The 27,217-nt window shown below is 47.2% G+C and overlaps 1 protein-coding gene across 1 annotated transcript; it reads left to right on the top strand.

The window, feature by feature from the left end:
• Positions 1–13,407: 13,407 nt before the first annotated feature.
• Positions 13,408–19,024, top strand: LOC142574754 (uncharacterized). The gene is made up of 2 exons (XM_075683775.1): positions 13,408–16,204; positions 19,019–19,024. Exons 1-2 carry the CDS (start codon positions 13,487–13,489, stop codon positions 19,022–19,024), a joined length of 2,724 nt encoding a protein of 907 aa, XP_075539890.1. The 5' UTR covers positions 13,408–13,486.
• Positions 19,025–27,217: the final 8,193 nt, after the last annotated feature.

Genomic DNA, 27,217 nt, shown 5'->3' with positions numbered 1-27,217 from the left:
TTCTGTATGTACTCTCAAAACGAGGGAAGTTTCTTACTGTCGAAATAATAATCATGGGCAAACCGGAAGCACAGAATCGTTTACAGACGCTATCTGTTGACCGAATACGTACAGTGAACGCTACTTCGCGCGGTCGCCGCGATGGAGTCTCCCGAACCGGCTTCTTGCGTGAAAGGTAGGCAAACGCTGAGATACATACATGTGAAATATGTTCTTATAGTTGGCTGTCTGTATAACCGAATGGAGCATAACAGAATGAAGCCTCAATGCAGCGATCGCGCGGGTTCGCAGCGACCGACTGCGCGTCTGCATGCATGTCCGCGCACAATGTTTTGCTTTCGCTGCGAGCGCGTTTTCGTACCGTTCCGTGAGCTTTAGGCCGCAGAATATGAGCATTTGACAGTACACAAGCAGCCATTGTTGCGTGGACGCCATCAGAGCCGTTCAAAAATCATTTCGTTATAGAGACTTCGACGCCTGCAGCGACTGTGATGTGCGTCGCGACGATTCAATCGTTCTTTTTTTTTCTAAATTCTTGGACGATTCAATATTATTTCTGAAGTTGCGTCGCATAGTATGTTTATCGGTCTTCTCAGCGTGCGATCTCCCGCCGCTTCATTTTCGTAAACTAGCACATTAACTCAAAACACAAACATGACCATGTGCCATGCCTTTCTTTAATGCGCTCCTTACCGGTCCCTTTCCATTCCAGCGAACTTGCCAGAATGTAGCATCAACACGTTCACAGACCAAATAAAGCCACATGACATTAGCCGGGCAGCGGGCGTGGGCGAGCGTCCCAGTGCGCGTTTTCGGCTACTCACCGAACATGGCAGTTCCGACGCCGTAGCAGAAATCCTCATCGCGTTTGTGCTTGCTGCCTATCTGAGTTGTAGCCAATGGCTGTTTGCCGGTTCTAAGTTTCGCGAGCCAAACTTCACGCAGCTTCTTGTCCTGCGACTACGTGTGAATAAGGCTGACACCAGGCTCCATTGCGTACGTCCGGCACTGCGGCACCGAGCGGTAGCCTATCATGCTCCACGCCTCCAAAAGCAGTCACTACCTAATATAGCGCTTTCAAATGCTACCAAGTAGATGCCCAAGGCGGGAAAACTTCACAACTTAATCAGAAGCGCAGCGCAGGTGGGACTTAAACTTTCGTTTTCAGTTCGCTTCCGAAGCAGCCGACGCGGCCGCTGTGTCCACGTGATCCCTCATGCCCCGTCACGCCGACGGTGGCGGCAGCTTTTCCAGTGGTGGAGCTCGCCCCCACTGCGCTGTGTTTTCGCGGCTTAGTTCGCGTTGGGGGGGGGGGATGCGAGCGGTAGCACGAAGGTCAATTCTCTCGCTGCTGCTGCCGCGTTTCCTCACTCCAGCGTTTTGACAGCGAGTTTCCGCGGTCATCGAGTGAGGTGTGTTCATGATTGCTTGTGCGCGCGTGACACCATGCTTTTTAATTTATTGAATCTATGTTTAGCCTATGTTCACAAGTTTATACGGCCGATAAATTACTATTCTTACTTCGTATAGCTGTCCACTAATTTGCTATCGCAATGGATGGAAAATGCAACTTTTCTTTTTAATATATCCGGCGACTGCCCGTTCCAAAACTAATAGGAGATGGCTACCCGCCGATATATTCGCCACTGACAGCTTCGAGCTGCTGGCGAGAACCGATTCCCTTGCGTGTAATAAAAATAAAGTTCGAAGCGGTACCTAAAGCGTCAATGAACCGCCACGCACTGATTTAGTCTATATCCGCGCGAAACCAAGTTACATAAAGCGGTGTTTATTCACCACGTTCTACTCTTTCAGGGTTTCCGACTTGGTTGCAACAAATACGATACTCCACGATCGAAAGTACGCATCGTTAGCCGAGACATCAATTCATCTCGCAGTGCTACACGTAAAAGTAAAGGAAAGGCGGCTTGTAGAAGCCGACCAGCTGTTTGCGCAGCGGCCACCATTTTGCGGGTGTAGAACGATATAGTTTTGATGCGGAATCGGCGCATCTGCCGCTGCGGCCTTAAAAATCGGTGTACTTCCGCTTAATTCATAATTTATTCGAACCAATATTGCACTGAAATTTTATAGAACAACTTTGTTTTCAGAAGCACGCAATTGTTCATTTATTAAGCACTTCTGTCCAAAATGAGTTTTCTATACGGCCTATCTAAAAAAAAAATCATGCAGAAACCATAGCCGATCGCTCACACCGCACCGAAAAAATCAATTAACGAAGTGATTTTAGAAGTAATTGTTAGCGCAGCAGTCTAAGATGGCTGCTCCGTTGCGCTCCGTTGCACGCCACCGCGATCATCGAGGAGCCACCGCAAGCTAAGCAAGGGGAAGTGGACCAATCGGAAACGCCGACACCTTTCTGCTGGAAAGGTGTCGTCTCTGCCTGAAGTCAACGTGACGTTGGTGCCGCTCGGTCCACTCGGAGACGTTCGCGCAAACTTTCTCCCCTGGTGGCCTACTTTCGCCACGCTGACTCGGCCCCTCCGAAACCCTATCCACCTCTCCGCGCTCCTCTCCTCTCGCTAGCCGGTTAAAGCCGCCCATCGCCTGAAGCCGCACCGCACACGTGCGGTCGCGCGAAAGATTGCAGATGTCGAACCCTTGTGCACAAATTTCCGTTTACACTGTGTACACAGTGTAAACCATGCACATTGTAAACCGAAATTTGTGCAGAAGTGTTCGACATGTGCAATTCTTCGCGCGACCGCACGCGTGCGGTGCGGCTTGCAGCGATGGGCGGCTCGAGCGTAAACAGGCCCTAAACAACGCAAACCTGTCACGGTAGGACAATGCTATTCGCTTTCAAACCACACAAAAGGGATCTGCTGGAAGAGGAGAACGTTTGATTGGGCTGTTAGAAAGCCGGTGCGGATCCTCGGCCATGCTTTTCGTCGGCGGTTACGTAGATTTCAAGCCAGGATATTCGAATAAAATCAAAATGAAATAGTTTTACGTTATCCCAGCCAAGATTTTCTGTTAGCTGGCTTGATATCGCTGAAATATAGGCCGATTTCACCGTCGAACGCGAGGCGCAGGCAGACGGAGAGCAGCCGTCAGCGTGCCACGACGCGCTGAAGGAGGTCCGGCTCAAACGAAAACACCGACTCAACTGAGCGTCGATCAAATCTAGAAAGAGCACTTCTCGTCATGGTTTCCTCTTCCGACTGTGATGAGGCGCACTGAAGGCCAATTTTGATTCCAGATATTTCGAATCTGGTGTTGATTCGAAGAATTTTTCAGAATGGGTATGTATTGACTAACGATCCTCCAATTATTCAGTTTTGTTACTTAAATATTATTTGTGATGGTCTGCACCTACAAATTGTGCCGGCCAAGCGCTACAACTGTATTATGTAGTTCTTGCAGCAACTATGCGTTTTTATTTTATCTGCCTCCCTTCCTCTTTCTCCTTTTCATAAAGTTTAAAAGCTTTGATCGACCTGTAGGTTTATTCAAGTTGACCAAACGGGTAACTTGCAAGTCGCTAAGGCGACAGTGCGAAATGCCGAGCGCCGTTTTTTACTAATAGCCCTCAATGCGGACTGACCGTCTCGGCTTCAACTGTTTTGTCGTTCCTGGCGCTCAATCCGACCGTCTCGTCTTGTTGCATGAATGTAAGAAGCTTGCAGTCAGGCTTTCGCACTAACCAGTTTCGCCACGCAGGTTTGAGAAAGCTGCTATATTGCCGGAACGCCCTCATACCGTCCGATGTTATCACTCTTTAAATACTTAACAATTTATTATTTGTCCACAAGCCGGTGACAAAATACCTATACGAACATTTCTAATCAATCAATAAATAATAAATCAGTTTAGTCAGCCTTGTTTTGCCTTTCGCGCGCAATTTCACGATCCTTCTTGTACGGGTTCAAATGTATTTTCGGTGGCACGCAATGACACGGAAAGCATATGCGCGACGGAGAAATTACGAGGTAAATTTGACATTTGTTCGCTAGACTTAACATGGTGAACGACGCGTGTCACAGGCCTCTGATGGCCTCTTTCTGCGCCCGTCTTCCATGTAAAACGCTCGGTGAGAGCGTCGCGGTCGTGTAGTCGCCGCCTCGTTCGTGGGCAACGCCTTAACGTGCGGATGATTGTGACTGCGCGCTGGCTTCCGCGCGCACGCGTGGAACACGGCAGCGCCACTCAGAGCGGCGGGAAGCACCTCCGGCGCCGAGGTCGCAACCTCCGGGCCCTCGGCACGATCGGGGGGAGGCCATTAATCTGGGCGGAGGCCGGCCCAGCCGTCGCCGCCGCAGCCTCGTTGCAGCCGCGCAATCCTCTATACATAGCCGCGGAGACACTTTCGCAATCGGGATTCGTCACAGAACGCAAATGCCTTTCCGTCATTCCCGCTCCACCTGCGTGGATTGCCATCTTTGTTTCTTGCGCGACCCATGTTCGCATTCATCTTGCGGGCTGCGCCTCAGGCCCTTGTGTGTGTGTGTTCCGGCGGCTCCGGGGGCGCCTTTGTCCGGAGAGCCCGGCGCCCGAACTCCGTGCACGCTTCTATTTCCAGGGCCGATCAGATAAACGGCGCGAGGGCGAGTCATTAGGGCGTAGTTTACGAGCTGAAAATGTTGCCCCGCTCGCAGTCGCGCTCCTAGGGTGACGGAGACGTGCGTGGTGTTGGGGGGAGGGGGCGTCCCCTCGCTCGTGCGACCGCATCTGCCGTCAGGACGGCCGCCGCGGGAGCTATCTTTCGCCGGCGGTACAAATGAACTGCAATTAGAAGGCGGCCAAGCGGTGAACGGCTTTCGCCGCGAGCGGCTCCCGCGCCGATATCTGGAGGCGCTGTGCCGAAAGAGACGGCGTTCAGCGCGGAGGAGCACGTGGACAAAGCCATGTTTTGAGATGCGATCGTCCCCCGACGCCGCGCCGCGCCTTACTACACAACTCTCAGTGATCACCAAACCGCTGTAACGTGTCTATGCGTGCCAGGCGTCGGTGCATGCTAATTGCGCTTGCGACTGCACCAGGTGTGATGATTTTGTTGTGTGGCAAAATGTGCATTCGATCGTGATGGCACTGCCCCTTCTGACACCTGCAGGCTGAATGTGGTCCAGCAGTTGTAATAAAGTAGGCATTAATCTTCACCATCTCACACCGTTCTGAGCCTAATTAAATTGAGGCATCAGAAGAGGATTACCATGTAATTCGTTATTCGCGATAGCAATGAACATTTTATGAGGCTTCATTTCTTGCCTTTGATATGCCTGCGTGACTCACGCAGAAATGCACCAAGTGTAAAATCATGCTTACATTTCTATCAATTCCAAACACATACAAAAAAAGTATGTAGCTTATTGGGTATTTAGAGAGCATAAATGCAAGCAATGTAAGCATAATGTAAGCATGTAGGCATGTAAAACCATGCTTACATCGCTATCAATTCCAAACACATACAAAAAAAGTATGTAGCTTATTGGGTATTTAAAGAGCATAAAAGTCACGAACGTAGAGAAAATTAGATCGGAAGCTTTTGATAGCGGCCACGCAACAGGCGTTTCTGTTCCTCTGAAACCTTTTTACGGCCGCTCGCACGCACGCAACACAGTGACGACTTGGGCGTTTGGAGCGGACATTCTCCACCCCCGCATCTAATCCTAATAACGCCTTTGCTATTGCTTCAAAAAAAAAGTTGGTGGGGGGGAGGGGGTTGTAGTGTCTGCTTCTCGTTGTTAATCCCATCCCTTTAAGGCTGAAACCGTTAGTGGCAACGTCGCTAATAGTGACAGCTCCCAGATTGGCGACGACGGCCTAGACAACGGCACAGTTGAGAGAACAAGCAAACAATGATCCAGCATGTGATTCTGCGAGTCAGATCACCTATACGCTTAGACGCACGCCGTCTGGTTTGTTCTTCGCGTTGCGGAAATAAACTTCCCCAACCCAGTACATCCGACAAGCTTTGGAAATCTGACACAACTGCATCAGCAGGCAGCTATAATTTCATCTATAGGGTCGTTCGCTTGCAGGGGAAATGCTTCATTACTAGTCAAGCTAATTATGACTTCAGCATTCTTTCTACTTCATGGGGTAAGTGCGCCTTATACGACATCTAAAGCGAATATGTATTAATGACATATTAGTCCGCAGGATTTCATGCCAAATTTAAGCTGTCGTGAGCGCTTGAATAGTAATTCGGTGTTTCCCATAAAAGTGTGCGCTCTGCACTTCCTGGTCAGCCCTGCTTGACCGCTCTTGCTTGAAGCAATGCGAAACAAGAGGTTGCGCATGCAGGGCCAGTATTAGAAAGTGCTGCGTTTGGCCCCTCGAGGGCCTTGACGCTAGAAGCCACGCGAACGACTGATAACGGCTCTCAATGGCCGCCACGTGCGTCAAAGAGCTGGACTCAGCGAAAGAGTCCACTTAGTGAAAGCGCGCACACCAAAGTGTCCGGTAAAGAGCGCCGATCGGGTTCCCCTCGGCGGTCGCTGCGCGGCACCGGCTCCGTGCTCAACGACAAGAGTCCGCCTTCCCGAAGGAGCCAGCCTCGCTTAAAGGGACACTAAAGGCAAATATTAAGTCAGCCCGAACTGGTAGAATACCATTCCAGAAACCTAGCAACGCTTGCTTCGTGCCAAGAAGAGACTTCGCTTAAGAGAAAATCGCGTCTGAAGCGTTCGCACGCCTTTGTCGCAATTCAAATCGCCCGCCCCCAAGTGGGGGTGTGGTGACGCTGCATATGTCATCCCCGCACTTTACAGCCGTCTGTGAGTGAAACGGCGCCCGAGAGACGGCGTTACGGTTTTTTGCGCAAAACGCAGCCGCGCGGCCATACAGAAACCGAGCCAAGACAGAGCGTTGTATTTGCTGCCGCAGGTATCTATAGTCAAGTGGTGTGGACCGTTCGGGCATCCCGCGACATTTATTTATTTATTTATTTATTTATTTATTTATTTATTTATTTATTTATTTATTTACAGGATACTGCCGGCCTTAGTCTTGCGCCTTGTGTTGGAGTGGGCAGTACGACATACAGATGAACAAAAATGAACAGCAAGAAAAAGCATTAGAAGAATTCAATACATTGCAGTAGACAGATATTCCTAGATCTGCACGAGCTGCACAGAGCATATTGATAACAATGCGACATCGATAACAAGGAGTAGAAAACAAATCGCATTTATACTTGTATATGCTGAAAGACATCGCGCATGCTCGGTCCGTTGGGCAGCAAAAATCTACAAAGAACAACGACAAGCAAGTGAACTAAGGACTGGCATATAATGTCACAAAAACAACAATATCGCGTCTAAATGCTATTGAGCATGTCGCAGAATGACTGTACTGGCGGTGAGCCCGTTCCGCTCACCTGTCGTTCAAGGAAAAAACGAGCTTATAAATACGTCTGTCTTGCAACAAAATTCCTTTATTTTTTTTCCGGATGATTAGATCGTGTTGCACGCCTGGTAACTAAAGTAATATATATCTCCTTATCTATTCCCATCATATTATGATAAAGTAAATACATGCATTTCAGTCGGTCCCTCTATCGCCGTAATTTTAATGTCTCCAGGTTTGCTTTGTTAATAACACTGGGAGATACTTGCTAGTTATAACAGCTAAATACGAATCTAAAAAAAATTTATTTGGATGCTTTCTAACTGTGTAATATTCTTGAGGGTGTACGGTTCCCATACTATTAAGGCGTACTAAAGAATTGGTCCAATATACGTCTTGTACGCTAAAAGACGGATTTCTTGTGTGGACTGACGTCGCGACCTTCTCAAGTGACCAAGCTGACGCATTGCATTTTTTGTAATATAGGATATGTGTTCGTTCCATCTTAGGTCGGATGGAATTACGAGGCCTAAGTATTTGCAGCTGCTAACCATAGATAGATTATTACCCTTGAAACTGTAAGAAAACATTAAGGGGTGCCATTTTCGTGTTACTGACATAGCGACCGTTTTCTTTGCATTAATATTCATTTGCCATGTGGCGCACCACGCTTCTACCTTGGCTAGTGAAAATTCAAACAGATCTGGCCATTTACGCTATTAATTCCTTGATATAGTAGACAGTAATCTGCAAATAATCGTACTTTCCCGTTCACTTCTTTTATTAGGTCATTGACAAAGATGAGAAAGAAAAGGGGCTCAAGGACGGACCCCTGTGGAATGTCCGGCAGAACCGGTGCCGAGCCAGAACGCACACCGTAAAACGCCTTAACGACAGGTATGCAGAAGTCCACGAAGTCAGTGAATCGTTAAGTATTGTTTGTAGTTTCATAAGCAGTTTAGGGTGAGACACACTGTCGAATGCTTTCTTTTTCGAAATCTATGAATATTATATCAATTTGGCCCTGTCTGTCTAGAATTGCTGCGAGTCCGAGCATGGTTTCGAGAAGCTGTGTCGTTGTAGATAGTCCCCTTCCGAAACCTGTGCGGCCTGAAATCAATTGCGTTGTTGTCATTGACATTATATGGACGTGAAAACCTCTGCTATTTGCATTTTGTGGGAGTTGCGCGACCCGACAAAATCAGCGCAGCACCACGCGATAACGAAACTACTGAAACGCGAAGTCGCGGGCGGTGCAGAGTCGAGATAAAGTGAACCCTTTCGACCGACTGCGTCGCTGTCAAGAGTAATGTCAACGAGTTCATTTTTTTCTAAACATCAAATAGAACTGGTCAAGTAGCCTTTTCTTCCGTCTTATAATGCAATGCAATTGTCCTTTTATTACGGGAAGTTGAGTGCTGGTGACAGAAATAAAAATGCGGGAGTGCCTTCGTCATCGGGCTAGTACTTGAATGTCGCGGCTGAGTCACAAACTATTTCCTACATTTACCCCAATTTCTGGATTACTAAATCGGTGTTCGCGATAATACTGACGCCTTATGCTTCCTCGAGCTTTTCCTCTATCACTTTAGCTTGACTTACTATTTGCCTGTAGTGTCGCTTTAACGAGGTACTCCGAGCCTAATGATCTATTATGGACGCTGACTGTCCATAAACTACGCCTCCGCCGTGAATAGCGCATAAGTGAACAGTTCCGGTTGAATTTTGAAATTTAATAGCCTGCACTGAAGCCTTCAGGGCGCCGACCGTTTCGCGCTACGCAACTGCCGTATAATGCGACTGCGGTGGGCTGGGAATCGAACTCGCGCCCTCTGGCTGAGCAGCGGAAATGTCATAGCAGCCAAGCAAGCTACTGTGTCCGGTCGGTCGCCCGCGCCACATAGACAACCACAGCGCCGCGCAGAGATGCTGTGGTTCGAATTTCGGACGCCACCTACAGCAAAAGAAAACTTCGGCCGGGGTTACAGCGGTCGGTCCTGTCGTTGCGCTGTCGAAGCACGATTTTCTGCGCGCGCCGGGCTGCCTGTGCACACCTTTAAGGGGACGGTTTGCTACAAGTGATTCGTGTCGAAGGACATTTACACCATCTGATCTGGATGCAGCTCAAACAATTATTTTTCACCGTTTGAACGTCGCGAAAGCACAGCTAGCCCTGCATTGTTACATCAACAGCGTGGAGCGAGTGAAGAAAAAAAAGCGCTTGTGCGAAGGAAATGCGCGTCTGTGTGAAGCTTTTATTTATATTTTTTACCTCCAGCACATATTAAATTTCTCTAAGGCAAAGTATATTCTGATACAGTAATTTTCCACCTAAATATTCGTTATCATCAGGTCATTGCTTTTTTTTTCTTGGCATGTAATGAAATGGTTGCAATTGTGGCTTAAATGAAGGCGAGCGGGGACACTTACTGTAATTTCATGCTTCAAACTGAGGTTCGAATCAACAGGAGGTTATGTTCACTCTCAGGTGCCTGCAGCGACTGTGGATTATTTATTGATCTTATGCGCGTCCTTTTCAATTTATATTCCGCACTTTGAGGGCGGGAACGCTGTGATTGATTTTTTCTCACTCTGTAAACTGCGTTTGTTTTGCGACATGTATATAACAACGTAAAATGAGCAGATCATCCACACTGTACTTCTCCGCTATCCGGAATGTGATAAACATGCATAAAGGTGCCCTGTTCCTCCAGTGCACAACAGTGTGAAAAGTGTTCGGTTATGTTCAATTGCGGGATCCAACGTCCAGAAAGTGAAAAGTGGACCGTGAGGTACGCCATAGTGGAGGCCTCCGGATTTACCTACGCCGCATTGTGTTCTTGACTGCCCTCAAGAAGCTCAGTAAACGGGCATTTTTCGCATTAAATCTCTCGGAATGTGGCTTCCGTGGCCGGGAATCGATCCCATACCCTCGTGTCAAGCAGCGCAACACTGTAGCCACCGAGATGATTGAGTAAGCAGAGCTAATGTGAAATGAAAGCAATGAGTTCGAATACGAGTCTAGTGATACAACTTACTTTCTGTTAAACCCGCCGTGATTGCTCAGTGGCTATGGTGTTGGGCTGCTGAGCACGCGGTCGCGGGATAGAATCCTGGCCGCGGCGGCCGCATTTCGAGGAGGTCGAAATGCGAAAACACCCGTGTACTTAGATTTAGGTGCATGTTAAAGAACCCCAGGTGATCGAAATTTTCGGAGTCTTCCACTACGGCGTGCCTCACAATCAGAAAATGATTTTGGCACGTTAAACTCCATAACTTGAGTTAACGTTCTGTTAACCTTTCTTAATTTTTCTTTTATTTCTCGTGTTGAACTGTCAAAACAGTATATCTCTTGTTCCTGTTTTAACGAAAAATTGGGCCTCTGGGATTGACAGGGCCTGCTTACACTTGAGGACACTTGTCTAATTCGTACAAAGACACTTAAGACACATAAGACACTTCGCCCGGACCCCTACCCACCACCTAGCAAGTCTCCTAGTAGATAGGCCCCACACGACATTCAGTGCGACTGTCATCGCGCACCGTGCCTCTTTAAGGTCAGGTTACACACCTGCGGCAAGGCCTTCCATTCCTGCATGGTGTATGCGCCGTACTCAAGTGAACCTTACAATCCCAGGACTTCAGAAAAAGTCGGACTTGCCATCATCAGCGCTCAAGCAACTAACTTTACTTCTCTTGTACGAGAAATACAGCGACTGCACACACGTCTACACTGATTGATCAACTACATCAACAAGTTCCGGCGGCGCTGTAGTTATACCAGCAATGAGAATAACCAAGCGGTTCAAGACTTCCTATGTCACTACGTCTACAGCTGTAGAGCTCGCAGCTCTCCGCGACGCGCTTCAAGTGATGAATGCTGAAAGTCCTAGAAAATGGGCAGTCTTCTGCGATTCAAGGCCGTCCTTGCAATGTGTGCAGTCATTTCTCCGACATGGAACTCACGATGAGCTCACGTGCGAAATCTCGGAACTTGTCCATCACTTAAGAGAAAAACGCCATGATATCTCTTTTCAGTGGATACCAGGTCATTGCGGTATCATTGGAAATGATGACGCCGATAAGGCAGCTCAAACGTCAAACCAAGAAGACCGCTGCGTCCCCATTCCTCTCTCAAGGACCGACGCCGCGAGACAACTTGGCATTCTAGCACGCACGATCTCCTTAGCAGAGTGGAATACCGTACATACAAGGCGCACAAGACTGCACAGACTAAAGCGGTCACTTCAACTCAGACCTCCAGCCGGTCTGCACCGGCGTGAAGCGTCTCTTCTGTGTGGGTTATGGCTTGGAGTGGCCTTCACGAATGCGTACTCAGCACTAATTGGAATGGCTGATAGTCCTGCATGTGATATTTGCGGATGCGAGGAGAACATTGACCACTTATTGTGTAACTGTCCTCAATTTCAAGCACAAAGACAGTATTTGTCCAACACATTGAGGAAATTAGATGATCGTCCTCTGAGTGAACAGACAATGTTAGAGCACCGTCCCGACCGATCATCGGCTCAGAAGGCAGTGAAGGCACTTTTGTGTTTTCTCAGAACTTCTGCTTTGCTCGAGCGACTTCAACTGAAGTGCTGTCCGTACACGTACCTACACCTTCTCTCTCCCTTCTTTCTCTTCCCCTTCTCCCATCCCCCAGTGTAGGGTAGCCAACCAGACTATTGACTGGTTAACATCCCTGCCTTCCTGTATTCTTCTCTCTCTCTCTCTCTCTACCACTTGAAAAAAATCAGCCTCACCCACCCTCCCCCCTTTCCGTCGCTAACACAACTAAAGACACTCGTTTTTTGAACATTTCGACTTCTGTCATCCCTCTCTACACAACCGCTTAGCTGCTGAGCGTTTCCATCGAGCATCCGCGGCAGTTGTTGCTTCGACGAGGACAAGTCGCAATGTTGAAAGGCTGGCTCGAAAGACATTCCTTCGTCGACCACTGCTGTTCTTTTGACGCGAATCGAATAAGGAGGCGACCACGTGCAACGCGAGTGCGGTGCACCTAGCGAGGCGATAAGCGGAGGGGACAAGCCTCTCCAACCGCGAAGGTTCGTTCGCCTTGCTCCGGTAGGGGAATGACAGGCGAACGGCAAACTTGACCTGGGCTTGTCTATAGTGGGGTCAATCTTTATTTTTTTATGTGAAGCGTGTATTGCCTCACTCGCGTCGGCGTCGGTGTTGCCGCACGAAAAAACACTAGCCGCGCGAAAATAAAAATTGCTCGTCCGGCTGCCGATTCGAACCACCGACCTCGGGGTTGCGAGACCACCACGCTAACGAATTCAGCCACTGTCGACTTATCATGCGCGACCTTTAAAACGGGGAGTAAAGTTTCGTTCGTTCTCTGTCCTCGCTTCACCGCTGGAACTTGAAGCTTCTCGGACGATGATCGGCAGTTGTTGATCAAACGCAGACAGGAAGCGATGCAGATCAGATGTACAAGAAATATTTATACGTAAACTTTTCTATATACATGGCAGGTAAAACAAATACATTACAAACTTGAACAACTGAGAAACAAAGTCTCACTCTTCGACTGTCTCAATGACTGTTAGAGCCCAGACTCGTTTTAACGTACGTAGTACGGAGGCTCACTGATCTATCAGCAATCCTGATTTCAGCCAAGTCTAACGTACATGGTACGGAGCCTCACTGATCTATCAGTAATCCTGATTTCAGCCAAGTCTCCGTACTACGTACGTTAAAACGAGTCTGGGCTCTAACAGTCATTGAGACAGTCGAAGAGTGAGACTTTGTTTCTCAGTTGTTCAAGTTTGTAATGTATTTGTTTTACCTGCCATGTATATAGAAAAGTTTACGTATAAATATTTCTTGTACATCTGATCTGCATCGCTTCCTGTCTGCGTTTGATCAACAACTGCCGATCATCGTCCGAGAAGCTTCAAGTTCCAGCGGTGAAGCGAGGACAGAGAACGAACGAAACTTTACTGGCGCAGCACGACAGGATCGGCAAGCCCCACAACGAGCAGCGAGCCAGGCGCAAGGCATCAGAGGGCCACCAGCCAATTCCGCAAGGGTTGCGGAATTGCACTTCATCTGGACGAGGACGTCAGGCGGCGCCCCCAGCAGCAACGGGTGAGCGGGATTCCTTGCGTTTTGTCGAGGTTGGCATGGCTGTTGTTCAGTGAGGTTAATGGTGTTCACGCGCAGAACAGCAAATGCGATTGAGGCTAACATAAACATTGATACTGCATCTGAACAAATAGAGGGTCAGAGACGGCAGGAGCTGCAACGCGTCGGAGAGACCGAGTCTGAGACGTCGGATACTGAAATGGATAGTGAGGCGCAAGGCGCTGCGCAGGCTCCGAGCACGACGGATCCAGAAGCCATGGCGGTGAGACGCCTGGAGCTGGAGCTGGAAAAGGCGCGCCTACAGCTAGAGTGCGAGCGCATTGCTCTACGGAGAGTGGAGCTTGAGCAGTCGGGCAGGCCGCCTTCGGTGTCGGAAGGAAGCGATCGGCGCGGTGCCATCACGGATGGAATAGCACAATGTGCTAAAGTGCTTAAGGCATACCGGTTGCCGTGTGACGCTGACGTTCCGATATGGTTTGATGAGGTCGAAAAGTTGTTTGCATCTTTTCAAGTACCAGCACATAGCCGTGTACATTTGATCATGCCTGCGCTGACTGAGCGGGTCCGTTATCTGTTGCGTAGCCTGAATGATGAGGAATGTACGGATTACGAGACTGTAAAGAAGGCGGTACTAGATGAACTTAAGCTCACGCCAGCTGAATACTTGGGGAGGTTTGAAAAGGCATCTAAACGAAAGGAGGAAACTTGGGCTCAGTTCGCGTCCCGAGCTAGAACTTATTTGGCCTATTACCTTCAATCTCGCCATGCAAACACAAAAGAAGCTATGACGGAGCTTATGGTCGCTGACCGTATGAAAGCCAGTCTAAGCTCAGAAGCCCTTGAATATGTTCTTTTGCGGGAGGGCGAAGAGTGGTTTAAGCCAGTGGAGGTGGCGAAAGTGCTGGAGACTTTCGAGCAAGCTAAAGGGAAAGGACGAGCAACTAAGCCAGCCGCAACAGCCTCATTGACGCAGCAAGCAAAACTAGCTAGCCCGCAGAGGACAAATTTAAAATGCCACGTGTGTCATGTACAGGGACACCTAGCCAGAGACTGCCCAAAAGCTTCAAATAAAGAACAACAGGGGAAGGCACCGACTGTGCAAAAACAAAGGGTACAGAAGGTTGCTGTTGTAAGTGAAGAACCTCTACCAGAGCAAGAAAGGGTGCTTAGCGCTAGAGTAGAAATCTTAGCTCAACATGCTAGCTCAGGGAGGTCAAAGCTGGACCTAATCCCTATCATGTGCGGGGATATAGCAACGGAAGCTGTGTTGGACACAGGTAGTGAGATAACGGTCGTCCGTAAAAGCATGTTGCCCGTCGTTTTACAGGAGACATCGGGAACAGTAAGGCTCGAGTCGGCATTCGGAAAGACCATTCGAGCTAACCTAGCTACGCTGCCCGTAGGCATGCATCGCCCGGGCGCTGTGATACAACCGCAGAGGATCGATCTGGTGTGCGCGGTTACAGACGAACTTGCAAAGGGGGTTGACTGCCTGTTGTCAAAGGAAGATTGGGAACTACTACAGGCGCAGGAAAAAGACGAGTTTGGACGAGAAAGTATTCCGCGGGTAGCCAATTCCGTTGGAGTTCGATCAGTCGAAATAGTTGATAGCCCTGAGCCAGACTGCGGCCTAAGTTGTGAAGAAACGACAGACAACATCCCTGTATTGCAAGAGAATAGTTTCATTCAAGATGTCACTGGGGTGCCCAGTCAGCGGGAGAAATTTCGAGCTGCTCAGCTTGCCGATGAAAGCCTGAAAAAGGCCTGGAATGATGCGAGAAACGGTAAAGCTGGCATGTTCGTGTCAGATGGACTTTTGTACCATTGGGATTCCTTAGCGGGGGTCAAGGTCAGACAACTGGTCCTACCAGAAGAAAAGCGCAATGAGGTATTGCAGCTCGCGCATGAGTCATTGTGGGGTGGACACTTAGGGCCGAAAAAGACAAAGCTCCGGATAAAGTACAGTTTCTTCTGGCCAGGAATGGAGAAGGAAATCGCTGGGCATTGTCAGACGTGCCACCAGTGTCAAACACGTTCAGATAGCCGTCAGAGCGATAAAGTCCCCATCACGCCGCTTACGCGACCGGAGCATCCATTTCAGGTGGTCAATGTGGACATCATTGGGCCTATTGAGGTGCCATCTGCGAGGGGCCACAAATATGCTTTGTGTCTTGTCGATCTTTGCACGAGATGGCCTGAGGTAGTGCCGCTCCGATCCCTGACAGCAAGGGCCACATGCGAGGCTTTACTGGAGATTTTCAGCCGTACTGGAGTGCCGGAAACGATCTGTTCAGACCAAGGCACGAACTTTAAAGCTCAACTGACACAGCTAATGTTGGAAAAACTGGGTTGCTCACCCAGGTTCTCCACTGCTGAACACCCTGAGAGCAATGGAGTGGTTGAGAGATGGAACAGAGTCCTCAAAAATATGTTGTATCATGTAATGGAGCGGGACCGAAGAAACTGGGACAAGCTCATCCCATTTGTTCTGTGGGCTTATCGCGAAGTGCCGCATGATACTACCGGGGTGGCGCCGTTCAGGCTATTGTACGGTAGAAACCCAAATGGGCCCCTATCAATATTGCAGCAAACTTGGACGGGTGAGATCGCGGTGCCCTCAACTCTGAGAGAGAAACCTGCCAAGTATTTGCAGCAGCTGCGGGAGCAGCTAGAACTAGCCGCGAGTGTAGCTGAATTGACAAGCACCGAGCGCCAGAGCAAATATGCTGAAGTTTACAATAGGAGGGCACGGACTAAAGAATTTAAGGTCGGGGACCAAGTACTCCTCTTTGACACAGATCGGGCAACCAAGATGGCTGCCAGGTGGTTGGGTCCTTTCACAGTTATTGGGAGAGAGAGAGAACACTCGTATCGCTTGCAAACAAATGACAGAAAGACTTCGGTAGTGCACGCTAACCGACTCAGGCCGTACTACGCTAGAGTGAGTCATGTGGGGGTAGTGTTCGAGGAAGACGGAGAATTTGGTGAGGTGGAATACGCGCCGCAAGCTCTATGCACTTCAGTGAGCGAGCACCCAATAACTGAAGACAAGCTAGCTCATTTGGGTTCAGATGCGCGCATGGAAATCGAGGCGGTATTTGAGAAACATCGCTGCGTCTTTGACGGAAAGCCTGGGAGGGCACAAGTAGGGCGGCATCGCATCGAACTGGAGGAAGGATGTAAACCAAAGAGGATGTTTCCTTACAGAGTCCCTGAACTATTAAAGAAAGAGGTTAGTAGGCAAGTGAAAGAGCTTCTTGAGTTGGGCCTGATATATCCGGTGGAGAGCGAATTTGCACACCCGGTTGTGTGTGTTGGTAAGAAGGACGGGTCAGTGCGCATGTGCGTCGATTATAGAACGCTTAATGCCGTGACCAGAGTAGATGCCTTTCCAATGACCAATCCACGGGAGCTGATCTTCAGAGTTGGTCACTCGAATTTTATAACAGTCGTTGATCTGAGGAGAGGATACTGGCAGGTACCGATGGAACCCCAAAGCGAACATCTCACGGCATTCGTGACACATGATGGGCACTACGCATGGAAGGTAATGCCATTTGGGCTGAAAAACTCTGCGGCTACCTTTCAACGGATGGTTAATTCATTGCTGGCTGCACACCAAGCTTATGCGTCAGCATACCTAGATGACATTGCAATCTTTTCAAATACCTGGAAAGAACACCTGCAGCATGTAGACTTGGCTGAAATCAGGATTGCTGATAGATCAGTGAGGCTCCGTGCTATGTACGTTAAAACGAGTCTGGGCTCTAAAAGTAATTGAGACAGTCGAAGAGTGAGACTTTGTTTCTCAATTGTTCAAATTTGTAATGTATTTGTTTTACCTGCCATGTATATAGAAAAGTTTGCGTATAAATATTTCTTGTACATCTGATCTCATCGCTTCCTGCCTGCGTTTGATCAACAACTGCCGATCACCGTCCGAGAAGCTTCAAGTTCCAACGGTGAAGCGAGGACAGAGAACGAACGAAACTTTACTCGGGGTTTTATGTGCATGAAGAAGTAGACACAGCGCAAGGCGAGAGCCAATCACGAGCGTCCCCTCCCTCCAGAGAAGGGAAAGGGAGTGATCGCCTGTTCACTCGCCTCGCGCCCGCCGTTTCCCGCCTGTTCAGGCCCGGCAGTCAGATGGGGAGGCCGCGTTTGGTTCGTTCTGCCGAAGAGCAGGCTGCGTTGAAGGAACGGCAGCGGGAGCGGGCCGCGCATCGTGCGTTCGGCCGAAAAACAGGCGGCGTTTGATGAACGCCGCCAAGAACTCGCTCGAGAAAGGGCTAATTCTCTCTGGTTCACGGTGATGTGATCCTTCATGCATAATAATTTCCGGACATAGGTTATGAACCGCTGGCTAATTTTTACTTATTGTGTAACCAATAATAATAATAATAATAATAATTATTATTATTATTATTATTATTATTATTATTATTATTCGTTACACAATAGGTAAAAATTAGTCAGCGGTTCATAACCTATGTCCGGAAATTATTATACCTGAAGGATAACATCACAATTAGAGAGAGAGACAAAAGGGAAGGAAAGACAGGGAAGTGAGCCCGTGTACCGGCTGGCTACAATGTGCTGGGGCGGGGGTTAAGGGGAATAAAAGGCGTAAGAAGAAACAAATAAGTAAAATAAAGTTAGGAAAATTCACACAATAATGTTATGCTACGCGCTATCCTTCAAAATCTGTCGCACAATGCACAAGCCCTTAAGAACTTCAACAGAGCGCTTAAGGCCTTGAGTGCCAAAACCCGTCTGGACCACGGTCTTAGAACTATTTACTTTGTCAAGGGGCGACGGTCCAGTTTTTGCAGCACGGTCGCGAGCTCCTTTCTTGGCGCATTGTAACGCGAACAATCACAGAGGAAGTTCTCGATCGTCTCCTCGCAGCCACAGTTGTAGTAAGCAGGGCTGTCGGCCATTCCAATGCGGAAGAAATAGGCGTTCGTTAATGCCACGTCGAGCCACAGGCGGCACAGAAGTGTTGCTTCCGCTCGTGGTACCCCTGGTGGAAGACGAAGTTAGAGACGTGAGTCCAATCTGTGAAGACGTGCGTTGGTGAGTTCACTGGTGTTCCACAGAGTCTGTGTAAGCTCACGTACGAGGGAGCGAATCCTTGTGGATGCATCTGTTCTCGACAGTGGTATAGGTATAATATGGGCACCATCGTGGCCTGATCAGGCAGTGTCGTCCGCATTGTGATTTCCATAAATGCCGCAGTGACCCGGTATCCACTGGTAGATAATGTTGCGCCCCTTGTCGATTGCATATGGTGAAGTAGTCGAATGTCTGCGACTAATTGTATGTCAGGTGCATGGTTGAAAGGGGACAGCAGGCATTGGAGAGCTGCCTTCGAGTCACAAAAGATGGACCATGACTGTGATGATTTGTGACCAATAAACTCCAGAGCAGCACCGATAGCTGCGAGTTTGATAATCTTCGATGATGTAATGTGAGACGTCTTGAATTAGATGGTGACATATTTTGTGGGCATTACCACTGCTCCAGCTGAACTTTTAAAAGAGACGGAACCGTCCGTGTAAACGTGGATGGGTTCTCTGTACTTTTCATGCAGGAGTGAAAGCGCGGTTTGTTTGAGAGCGAAAAAGGACACCGCCGGTTTTTTTTTTCTTTAATGCCGGTAATGACAAGAAAGGCTTGGTGAGGATGCAGGCCCCACAGTGGTAGAGATGGTCGTGCTGCAGGCGTGAAGTTCGACGGTAAAGTTCCGTGGATGGCTGCGATAATCCTTCTAGACTCTGAACGAGGTTGACCGGCAGGAAGGAAGGTGAGATGATATAATAGAATTCGGGCGAAGTACCTGATGTGCATCCTTAAAGCGTGAAGTTGAATATACGTATTGATGGGGGGATCATGCGCGATGGCCACTTTTGCTGTCGTGGATGCACACCTGAGAAGGCCAAGCGATATTGTCAGAGCTTGAATTTGCGCGTACTGGAGGGCACGGAGGATGATATTACCTGTCCTACCCAGTACGGTTAAGCTATATCGTAGGAGACCCAGGAACTGTGCGTTATAGAGTTGGAGCATCGCCCCATGACTTTCCTGCAAGAAATCTGATTATAAAAAGAGTCTTCCATCCCCCCTCCCTTTATTTTTCTATTTGTATCAAATTAATTTTTTTTCTGTTGTGGTTTTACAGCGTAACGTTTACTTCGAGGTAAACACTGGAATATCCAAAACTATGCATACTCGCAAGTCGTGATAAACGTGCACAATGGCAGCTTATATATTATTATTATTATTTGTTTTGAAAACATATACATTTAACAGGAAAGGGAAAGCGAGGAGCAGGCTAGCAACTGCAACCGGAAGGAGCACAACGCCTGCCTACTCTTCAGAAGGGAGGTGACAGCAACACAGAAATGGAAGGTAGGAAGGAGGGGAGGAAAGAGGACAAATCTAAAAGAATAAAGTAGAACACACAGTACAGATCCCACACAGTAGGGCCGGTCACTGAAGGTCACGCAACTACAGAACGGTAAATAGAAGAAATAGTATCGACGCTACAAACGTGAACCTAGGTTAGTTCATTCGAGAAAAGTAAGTAGAGCGCGATGTGCCTGATCACGCCTAGACACACAACCAGTGGTGTACAAACATTCGTCGAGTGCCGTACACTGCAGGCCAAGGAGAAGATAGTCCCTCACTAGGCGCTGCGCACTGAAAGCGACACACTCCAACTTCAGGTGCTGACCTGTCTCGCAGCAGCCGCAAGACGTACACGATGGACTGGCCACACGTCCTTGCCTGTATAAACGTTCGCGCACGCTCACGCAGCCAACCCTCAGCTTGAGTAGTTGCGCTCTAGCGCGACGAGGCAAGCCTCGACCGCGAACAACAGGACAACGCGTCTGCAATACCTCACCTCGCACTTTCTCTTTCTTATTTCTTTTTCTGCCTTAGTGCCAGATTTTTTTTTATGTCATTGTTTTTCTATGCGCGAATTGTTTCCAGTAAACCTCTTTATCAAAACGTCAATGGAAGCAGTCAGTGAAGAATATCATTATAATCTCTTTCTTTTTACGATTACAACCAATAGTTAGCACTGATTGGAAGACCTGAAAGAGGCATGCCTTCCATTGTTTAAATACCCTATTTGTGGAATTTTTGCGTATGTGTGTATTGCCAACACGTAGTTTGCATCGTTTGAACTCTAACTGCAAGATTGTCTAAAAACGGACAACTGCGTCCTCACGCGCAAGAACAGTAATACAAACTGGCTTATAATCAGGACTCCTGTTGGCATGAGAAACGGGTCACTACAGAAAGAAAGGTCATTATTTCAGCATCACAATTATTAAAATATTCAGGGCTTGTAGCGCTTTGCGGCACATATGCGGCCGTTGACCTATGCGCACGTGCTCCTTGAATGGTGAGATAGGCTAACCTGACTCGAAAGATAAAAGTTACCAAAGTGGAGGCCGAGCGTAGTAACCGGAACACCCCGAAACACAGGTAGCGGAAAAGCACGGCTGCATCCCACTCCAACCACCCTCTCCCGGGGGTCTTCTTCATTTTGACGAGAAGCGCAGAAGCAGCCCGGTGCTTTGGCAAAACAAACACGTCCTTCGGTCCGAACAAGACCCGGTATTTGATTCCAGGGCCCCAAAGACAGTTTTGAATGTCTCGTGGCGTGACGCGAAAGTGCCGAGGCGTGCCCCACCGGTATCTCGAAACGACGCGGCCGCGTTCAATCACCAAGGCTCGCCCAGATAGGAATGGTAACCGGACGCGCTGAATGAGGTACGAGTGCTTCAGCGGCCGCTGCTGACGGGGCACACAACACCCGAGAGCAGGGGATGGTGTGGCGTTTCTGTTTACGACTTTCCTTACGCACAGTTATTTTCGTTTCATTCTGTCTGTTTTGAGCGGATCGGCGACATTCGCTATCTCTCATGCGCAGGAAGTGAGACCCTTTTTCGCTTATTTCTGAACGCCGACTTGACACGTCGATGTGGCGAAGTCACAGCCTCCATAGGTTCTGCCGAGAGCGAGTATGCCTATATACTTGCGAGGAGAAAAAAAATTGACAGGAATGTCGCCGCATTTATGTACTTAAGCATGTGGCCAGCTCTCATTTTGGTAAAGCTTGTTGAATGCGACTACAGGCTACACTTGCAGGTTCGGGCGAAATCGAGGAACATAGCAACTATAGAGCGAATTCAAAAAGCTTGTCTTTCGTAAGTGCTCTTTATCATTGGCTGGCCACCTTCGCTGATATGTCCACCATAACGATTAGGTGGAATTCGCTCTTACAAAAAATTCTAGTGCAAGAGGATTTTATGAATACAGGCCCATGTCTTCTTAACAATTCACCTAGTTGATGAGGCCTACTTCAAACACACCCGGACAAATACACATAGGCACAACAAAAGTCAACAAGAAACGAGGGGCCGAATTCACAAAGCTTTGCTTTCGTAAGTGTTATTTGTCATTGACGCACGGCCTTCGCTAATGATATGTCTAGCATCAGGGTTGGAAAGCAGTTGCTCTTACGAAGAATTATAGCGCAAGATCTTTTTGTGAATACTGGCCCAGGGTCCCTATCTAAAGAAGACTCAGAATTAAAACAGGAACAGCGCAACACAGGACGAGCGAGTAAAGAGCGCAGGACAGAGCGCTGAAGGTGAACCAACCAGCCCCTTTGAACACACTGCTAAAGAAAACTCTTTCACTAGAATTGTTCGTAAGGGCGCAATTACAGCCAATGCTCGACGTATTATTAGAAAGGGCGGCCGGCCAATGGCAAAGAGCATTACAACTAGGGCCTGTATTCACAAAATTCCGGCAGAACCCATCTTACGATAACTATTGACGGTAATGCGATTAACATTCAAGCAATGTAGCGGCACATCGTATAGCTGAAGACACTTTTATTTAAGATCTGTGGTGGTCATTCTGAGACTTCCGCTATTTCGGCTATATCCGCATACACTATTGCCCGGTATCAGGTAAATGTGTTATGGCACTCACTTGCCTAGGTTGGCTGTGAGCATGACGGCATGACGACGATAGAACGACGAAGGCAGTATGAGGACGACAGCATCAGGACAATGGGATGATGACGAGTGTATGACGACGATAGCGTGAGGACGACGGTATGTCAAGAATAGGATGACAAAGATGGAGTGACAACAGATACCACAAAACACTGCTTCAATTCATACACAACACAGGCCTCACAGCACACATATAATACACATCTGCGCTCCAAGAATTATGCCTTAAGGGCAAGCCTTTATCGCAATAAAAAACAAAAAAAGACAATGATGGAACGACCACGACGACACCACAACACGGTATGACAATGAATGCATGACGACTGTATGACGACGATGGCGTGACGATGACGGCTTGACGAGAGTCGGATGACGAAGGTGGAATGACGACGACGGCACCACAACTACAAGCACGCACCCAGTAGCCCAAGCTATAAGACAACTTGATTAACTGGGTCGGAGTGCAAGCCGTGACGACGACGGCATGGAGAAAGTCAGATGACGAAGCTGGAATGATGACAACGGAATGACAACGGCGGTATCACGAGGACGGTATGACAAGGAATGCATGATAACTGTACGACGACGATTGCTTGATGGCGACAGCATGAGGAGAGTCGGATGACGAAGCGGAAATGACGACGATGCAAGAATCACGACGGCATCACTACCACAAGTACATACGTGGTCGAAGCCAAGAGACAACTTGTTCCACTGGGTCTGCATAAAAAAGCGTGAAGACGACGGTATGACTAGAGTCACATAGATAGATAGATAGATAGATAGATAGATAGATAGATAGATAGATAGATAGATAGATAGATAGATAGATAGATAGATAGATAGATAGATAGATAGATAGATAGATAGATAGATAGATAGATAGATAGATAGATAGATAGATAGATAGATAGATAGATAGATAGATAGATAGATAGATAGATAGATAGATAGATAGATAGATAGATAGATAGATAGATAGATAGATAGATAGATAGATAGATAGATAGATAGATAGATAGATAGATAGATAGATAGATAGATAGATAGATAGATAGATAGATAGATAGATAGATAGATAGATAGATAGATAGATAGATAGATAGATAGATAGATAGATAGATAGATAGATAGATAGATAGATAGATAGATAGATAGATAGATAGATAGATAGATAGATAGATAGATAGATAGATAGATAGATAGATAGATAGATAGATAGATAGATAGATAGATAGATAGATAGATAGATAGATAGATAGATAGATAGATAGATAGATAGATAGATAGATAGATAGATAGATAGATAGATAGATAGATAGATAGATAGATAGATAGATAGATAGATAGATAGATAGATAGATAGATAGATAGATAGATAGATAGATAGATAGATAGATAGATAGATAGATAGATAGATAGATAGATAGATAGATAGATAGATAGATAGATAGATAGATAGATAGATAGATAGATAGATAGATAGATAGATAGATAGATAGATAGATAGATAGATAGATAGATAGATAGATAGATAGATAGATAGATAGATAGATAGATAGATAGATAGATAGATAGATAGATAGATAGATAGATAGATAGATAGATAGACAGACAGACAGACAGACAGACAGACAGACAGACAGACAGACAGACAGACAGACAGACAGACAGACAGACAGACAGACAGACAGACAGACAGACAGACAGACAGATAGATAGATAGATAGATAGATAGATAGATAGATAGATAGATAGATAGATAGATAGATAGACAGACAGACAGACAGACAGATAGATAGATAGATAGATAGATAGATAGATAGATAGATAGATAGATAGATAGATAGATAGAGTCAAAATACCTGAGTAGGCAAAGAATGCTAATCGCATTAAAAAGTTCTTATGCTAGAACTATTCATAAGAGCAAGTGCCAGCCAATCGGAATGATGGACATATCATTAGTGTAGGCAGCCGGCCAATTTCAAACAACACTTACAAGCGGAAAGCCCTGTGAATTCGGCCTCAGATGCCGAATTCACATAATTTTGCCGAATTTCCGTTTAAAAGCGTCGTTTTAATTCCACTGGCTGGCCGCTTTCTTACGAACAGTCTTGTAGTAAAAATTGCTCTTACGAACAGTTTTAGGGTAAGAACTGTTGTTATTACGAGCCCCCTGGGCCCGTATTTACTAAACAGTTCTTACGCTAGAACTGTTAGTAAGAGCAGGTGCCAGCCGATCGTCATGTTGGACATATCATTAGCGAAGGCAACCACCCAATTTATTTCAGGCAACGCTTGCAAGCGAAAACCTCAAGTGGTGATACGGTAGTGCATTATTGAGGGGATGGTCCCTCAATACGTCTTCATGGATCATGAACTTGTGTGCATAATACGTTTGTGCGATGCTGCAGCTGAATGAGAGAAGCGTAGGAAATCAAAAATACCACTACTAATGTAAGCTTAACGAGAACAGGAGGAAACATTACTGACTAGCAAGAATAGCATTCTGTGCGCACTATTCATGTGCATGTTTATCACCCCCAGTGCTCTAACGCATGATACGACTTTGTCAGTTCTAATGGCAGAGGGCGTTACAGTGCATCTGCACATGTACATTTACGGTTAGCGGTAGCTGTCGCCGATAAAAAAAGTATGAGATCTACTGGGCACGGACCATGCCCTCTTTCTTTTTCGATCATTAACGACACAAATTAAGCACGTGGAATAAAGCGGTACGTGTGTGAGCATATGTACTCTTTCTTTATATCTCTGAAATCTTGTTTTAGTCAAGATCTAACTTTTTTTGCAATATTATTTATTTCTATCCTATATTATTATTTTTTCTCACTCTCACATGAGCAGCGGTAGCCGTCACCACTGAAAAACGGCTAAATATCTCCGCTTTACCGTCATTTCAACAAAATAAGACGAATTACTTATCGGTGGTTTCTTGAGAGGCAACTCCTTATTCGAAAAAGAACATCTACTTTGGCTTTCTCACGCATCTTCATCGCAGGCCACGCTAGCGGTGCGTTGATTTGTGCAGGATAAAGTGTACACGGAAGTCGACAGGGTAGCAAACACTTGGGCGAAAGCATGGATTCGTCGTTCCACCGACCGCCTTTGAATAAATGTCCGGTCTAGGTGGGACATTGCGCAAGAGCACATGAGCGCGTTGGCGAGTTCCAGCGATAAGCAACATTGTCTACGCGCAAAACTGCAAAACTGGCCACGTGTATGCGATAACCTTCCCTCGGAACAAGCGATCATCAAGTCCCAAGGGAGGTGCAAAATGTGTCGAGCACGCACTGCACGCTACCCAATAAACGTTCAACCTGCCTGCCGGGGGACGGAACGCGTCTGGGCTGCGCTGTTGCCTTCTGCCTGCGGAGCTACAGTTTTTACGCGTTCACGGTGTGGCCGGTCCGTTGGAACGCATGCGCCAGAGACTGCCCATTCTGGTAAGTCCGTCCACCACCAACACCTGTGTACGCGCGGGGGCAGGAAGTTTTCAAACCTATGTGTAACAGCACCGTTACGTTCAAGAACGCCTGTGAGATTCACAAGGGTAGCATGGACTATCCAGATTAACCTGAGCACCTCCTTTGATTGTCCATTTAAGCTTAAACACATACAGGCAACTACTAATTTCAAGAGAGATAAGGTGAGCGTAGTGCAATGTTCATCGTTTATGTGAAAGGAAAAACAAAGCTTTATGTGAAACCCTGCCAAATTCAGAGAAAAAAGTGCAACGGAAAATAGATGATCAGCTGTCATGGCATTCATGTCAAGGGTTCTGTAAACCGTGTCGATATGAAAGTTAGTGAAATAAATTCTTTGTTTAATATCGCATGCTTCTTCAAGCGAACTAAAGCACGCTTGTTGCCCTGTATTTAAAGTGTGGTGGTTATGGTGGCATGAAAATAGTTAACTATGTGTGTTGTATGAACGCTGTTGCACCGTTCCATATCTGCTCATATTCACAAAAAGCTCTTACGCTAGACTTGTTCGTAATCGAAAATTTCGAGCAATCCTGATGCTGGACATATTAGCGAAGGCGGCCGGCAAACGACAGAGAGAGCTTACGAACGGAAAGTCGTGTAAATTCGGCCTAAGCTGTCCTCAGATTTTATGGTATTATAATTATGTACTGGCATCCTGCTGGCAGTGTCAAGCATGAAAACACTGGCTAAAATTCTAAGATGAATAGAGAGAGAGAGAGAGAGAGAGAAAGAAAGAAAGAGAGATAAATGAGATGCGAAGGGCAGGGAGGTTAACCGGAAGATAGATATTCAGTTTGATACCCTGCATTGTGGAAGGGGTCAGGGCAGACAGAAAGGTAAAGAACAAAAGCACACACAAAGAAAGAGATGGAGAGGGAAGAACACCAACACACAAAAAGAAACACGGGAGTGCCACAGTCGTTCAAATAGGTCTCCTGACTGGAGCAACTTCAGTGGCAGCATCAGCCGGCAATCCAAGATCGTCTGCTCACCAACGCCGTCACGAGCGACTGTCCTAGGAGCTGTAGCGAGGACGATAACGGAGGACATGGTCGAATGTTTCCTCGCTGACGCAACTGTCACAGGCAGAACTGTCAGCCATTACGATGGAGCAAGCAAATGCATTCGTAAAATATATCCCAAGCCACAGTCGGCAGAGAAAAATTGTCCCGATTTGTGATAGTCTAGATGGAATAACAGTGCTATATAGCTATAGGATCGTTATATGTAATGATATTTTTTTTT

The sequence above is a fragment of the Dermacentor variabilis genome, chromosome 1, assembly GCF_050947875.1.
Source record: "Dermacentor variabilis isolate Ectoservices chromosome 1, ASM5094787v1, whole genome shotgun sequence".
In the NCBI taxonomy this organism is placed as follows: Eukaryota; Metazoa; Arthropoda; class Arachnida; order Ixodida; family Ixodidae; genus Dermacentor; species Dermacentor variabilis.
This window is presented reverse-complemented; position numbering and strand designations above follow the sequence as displayed.

Excerpts from the sequence above, each read along its gene's own strand:
- LOC142574754 (XM_075683775.1), top strand. The coding sequence starts at position 13,487 with ATGGTGTTCACGCGCAGAACAGCAAATGCGATTGAGGCTAACATAAAC.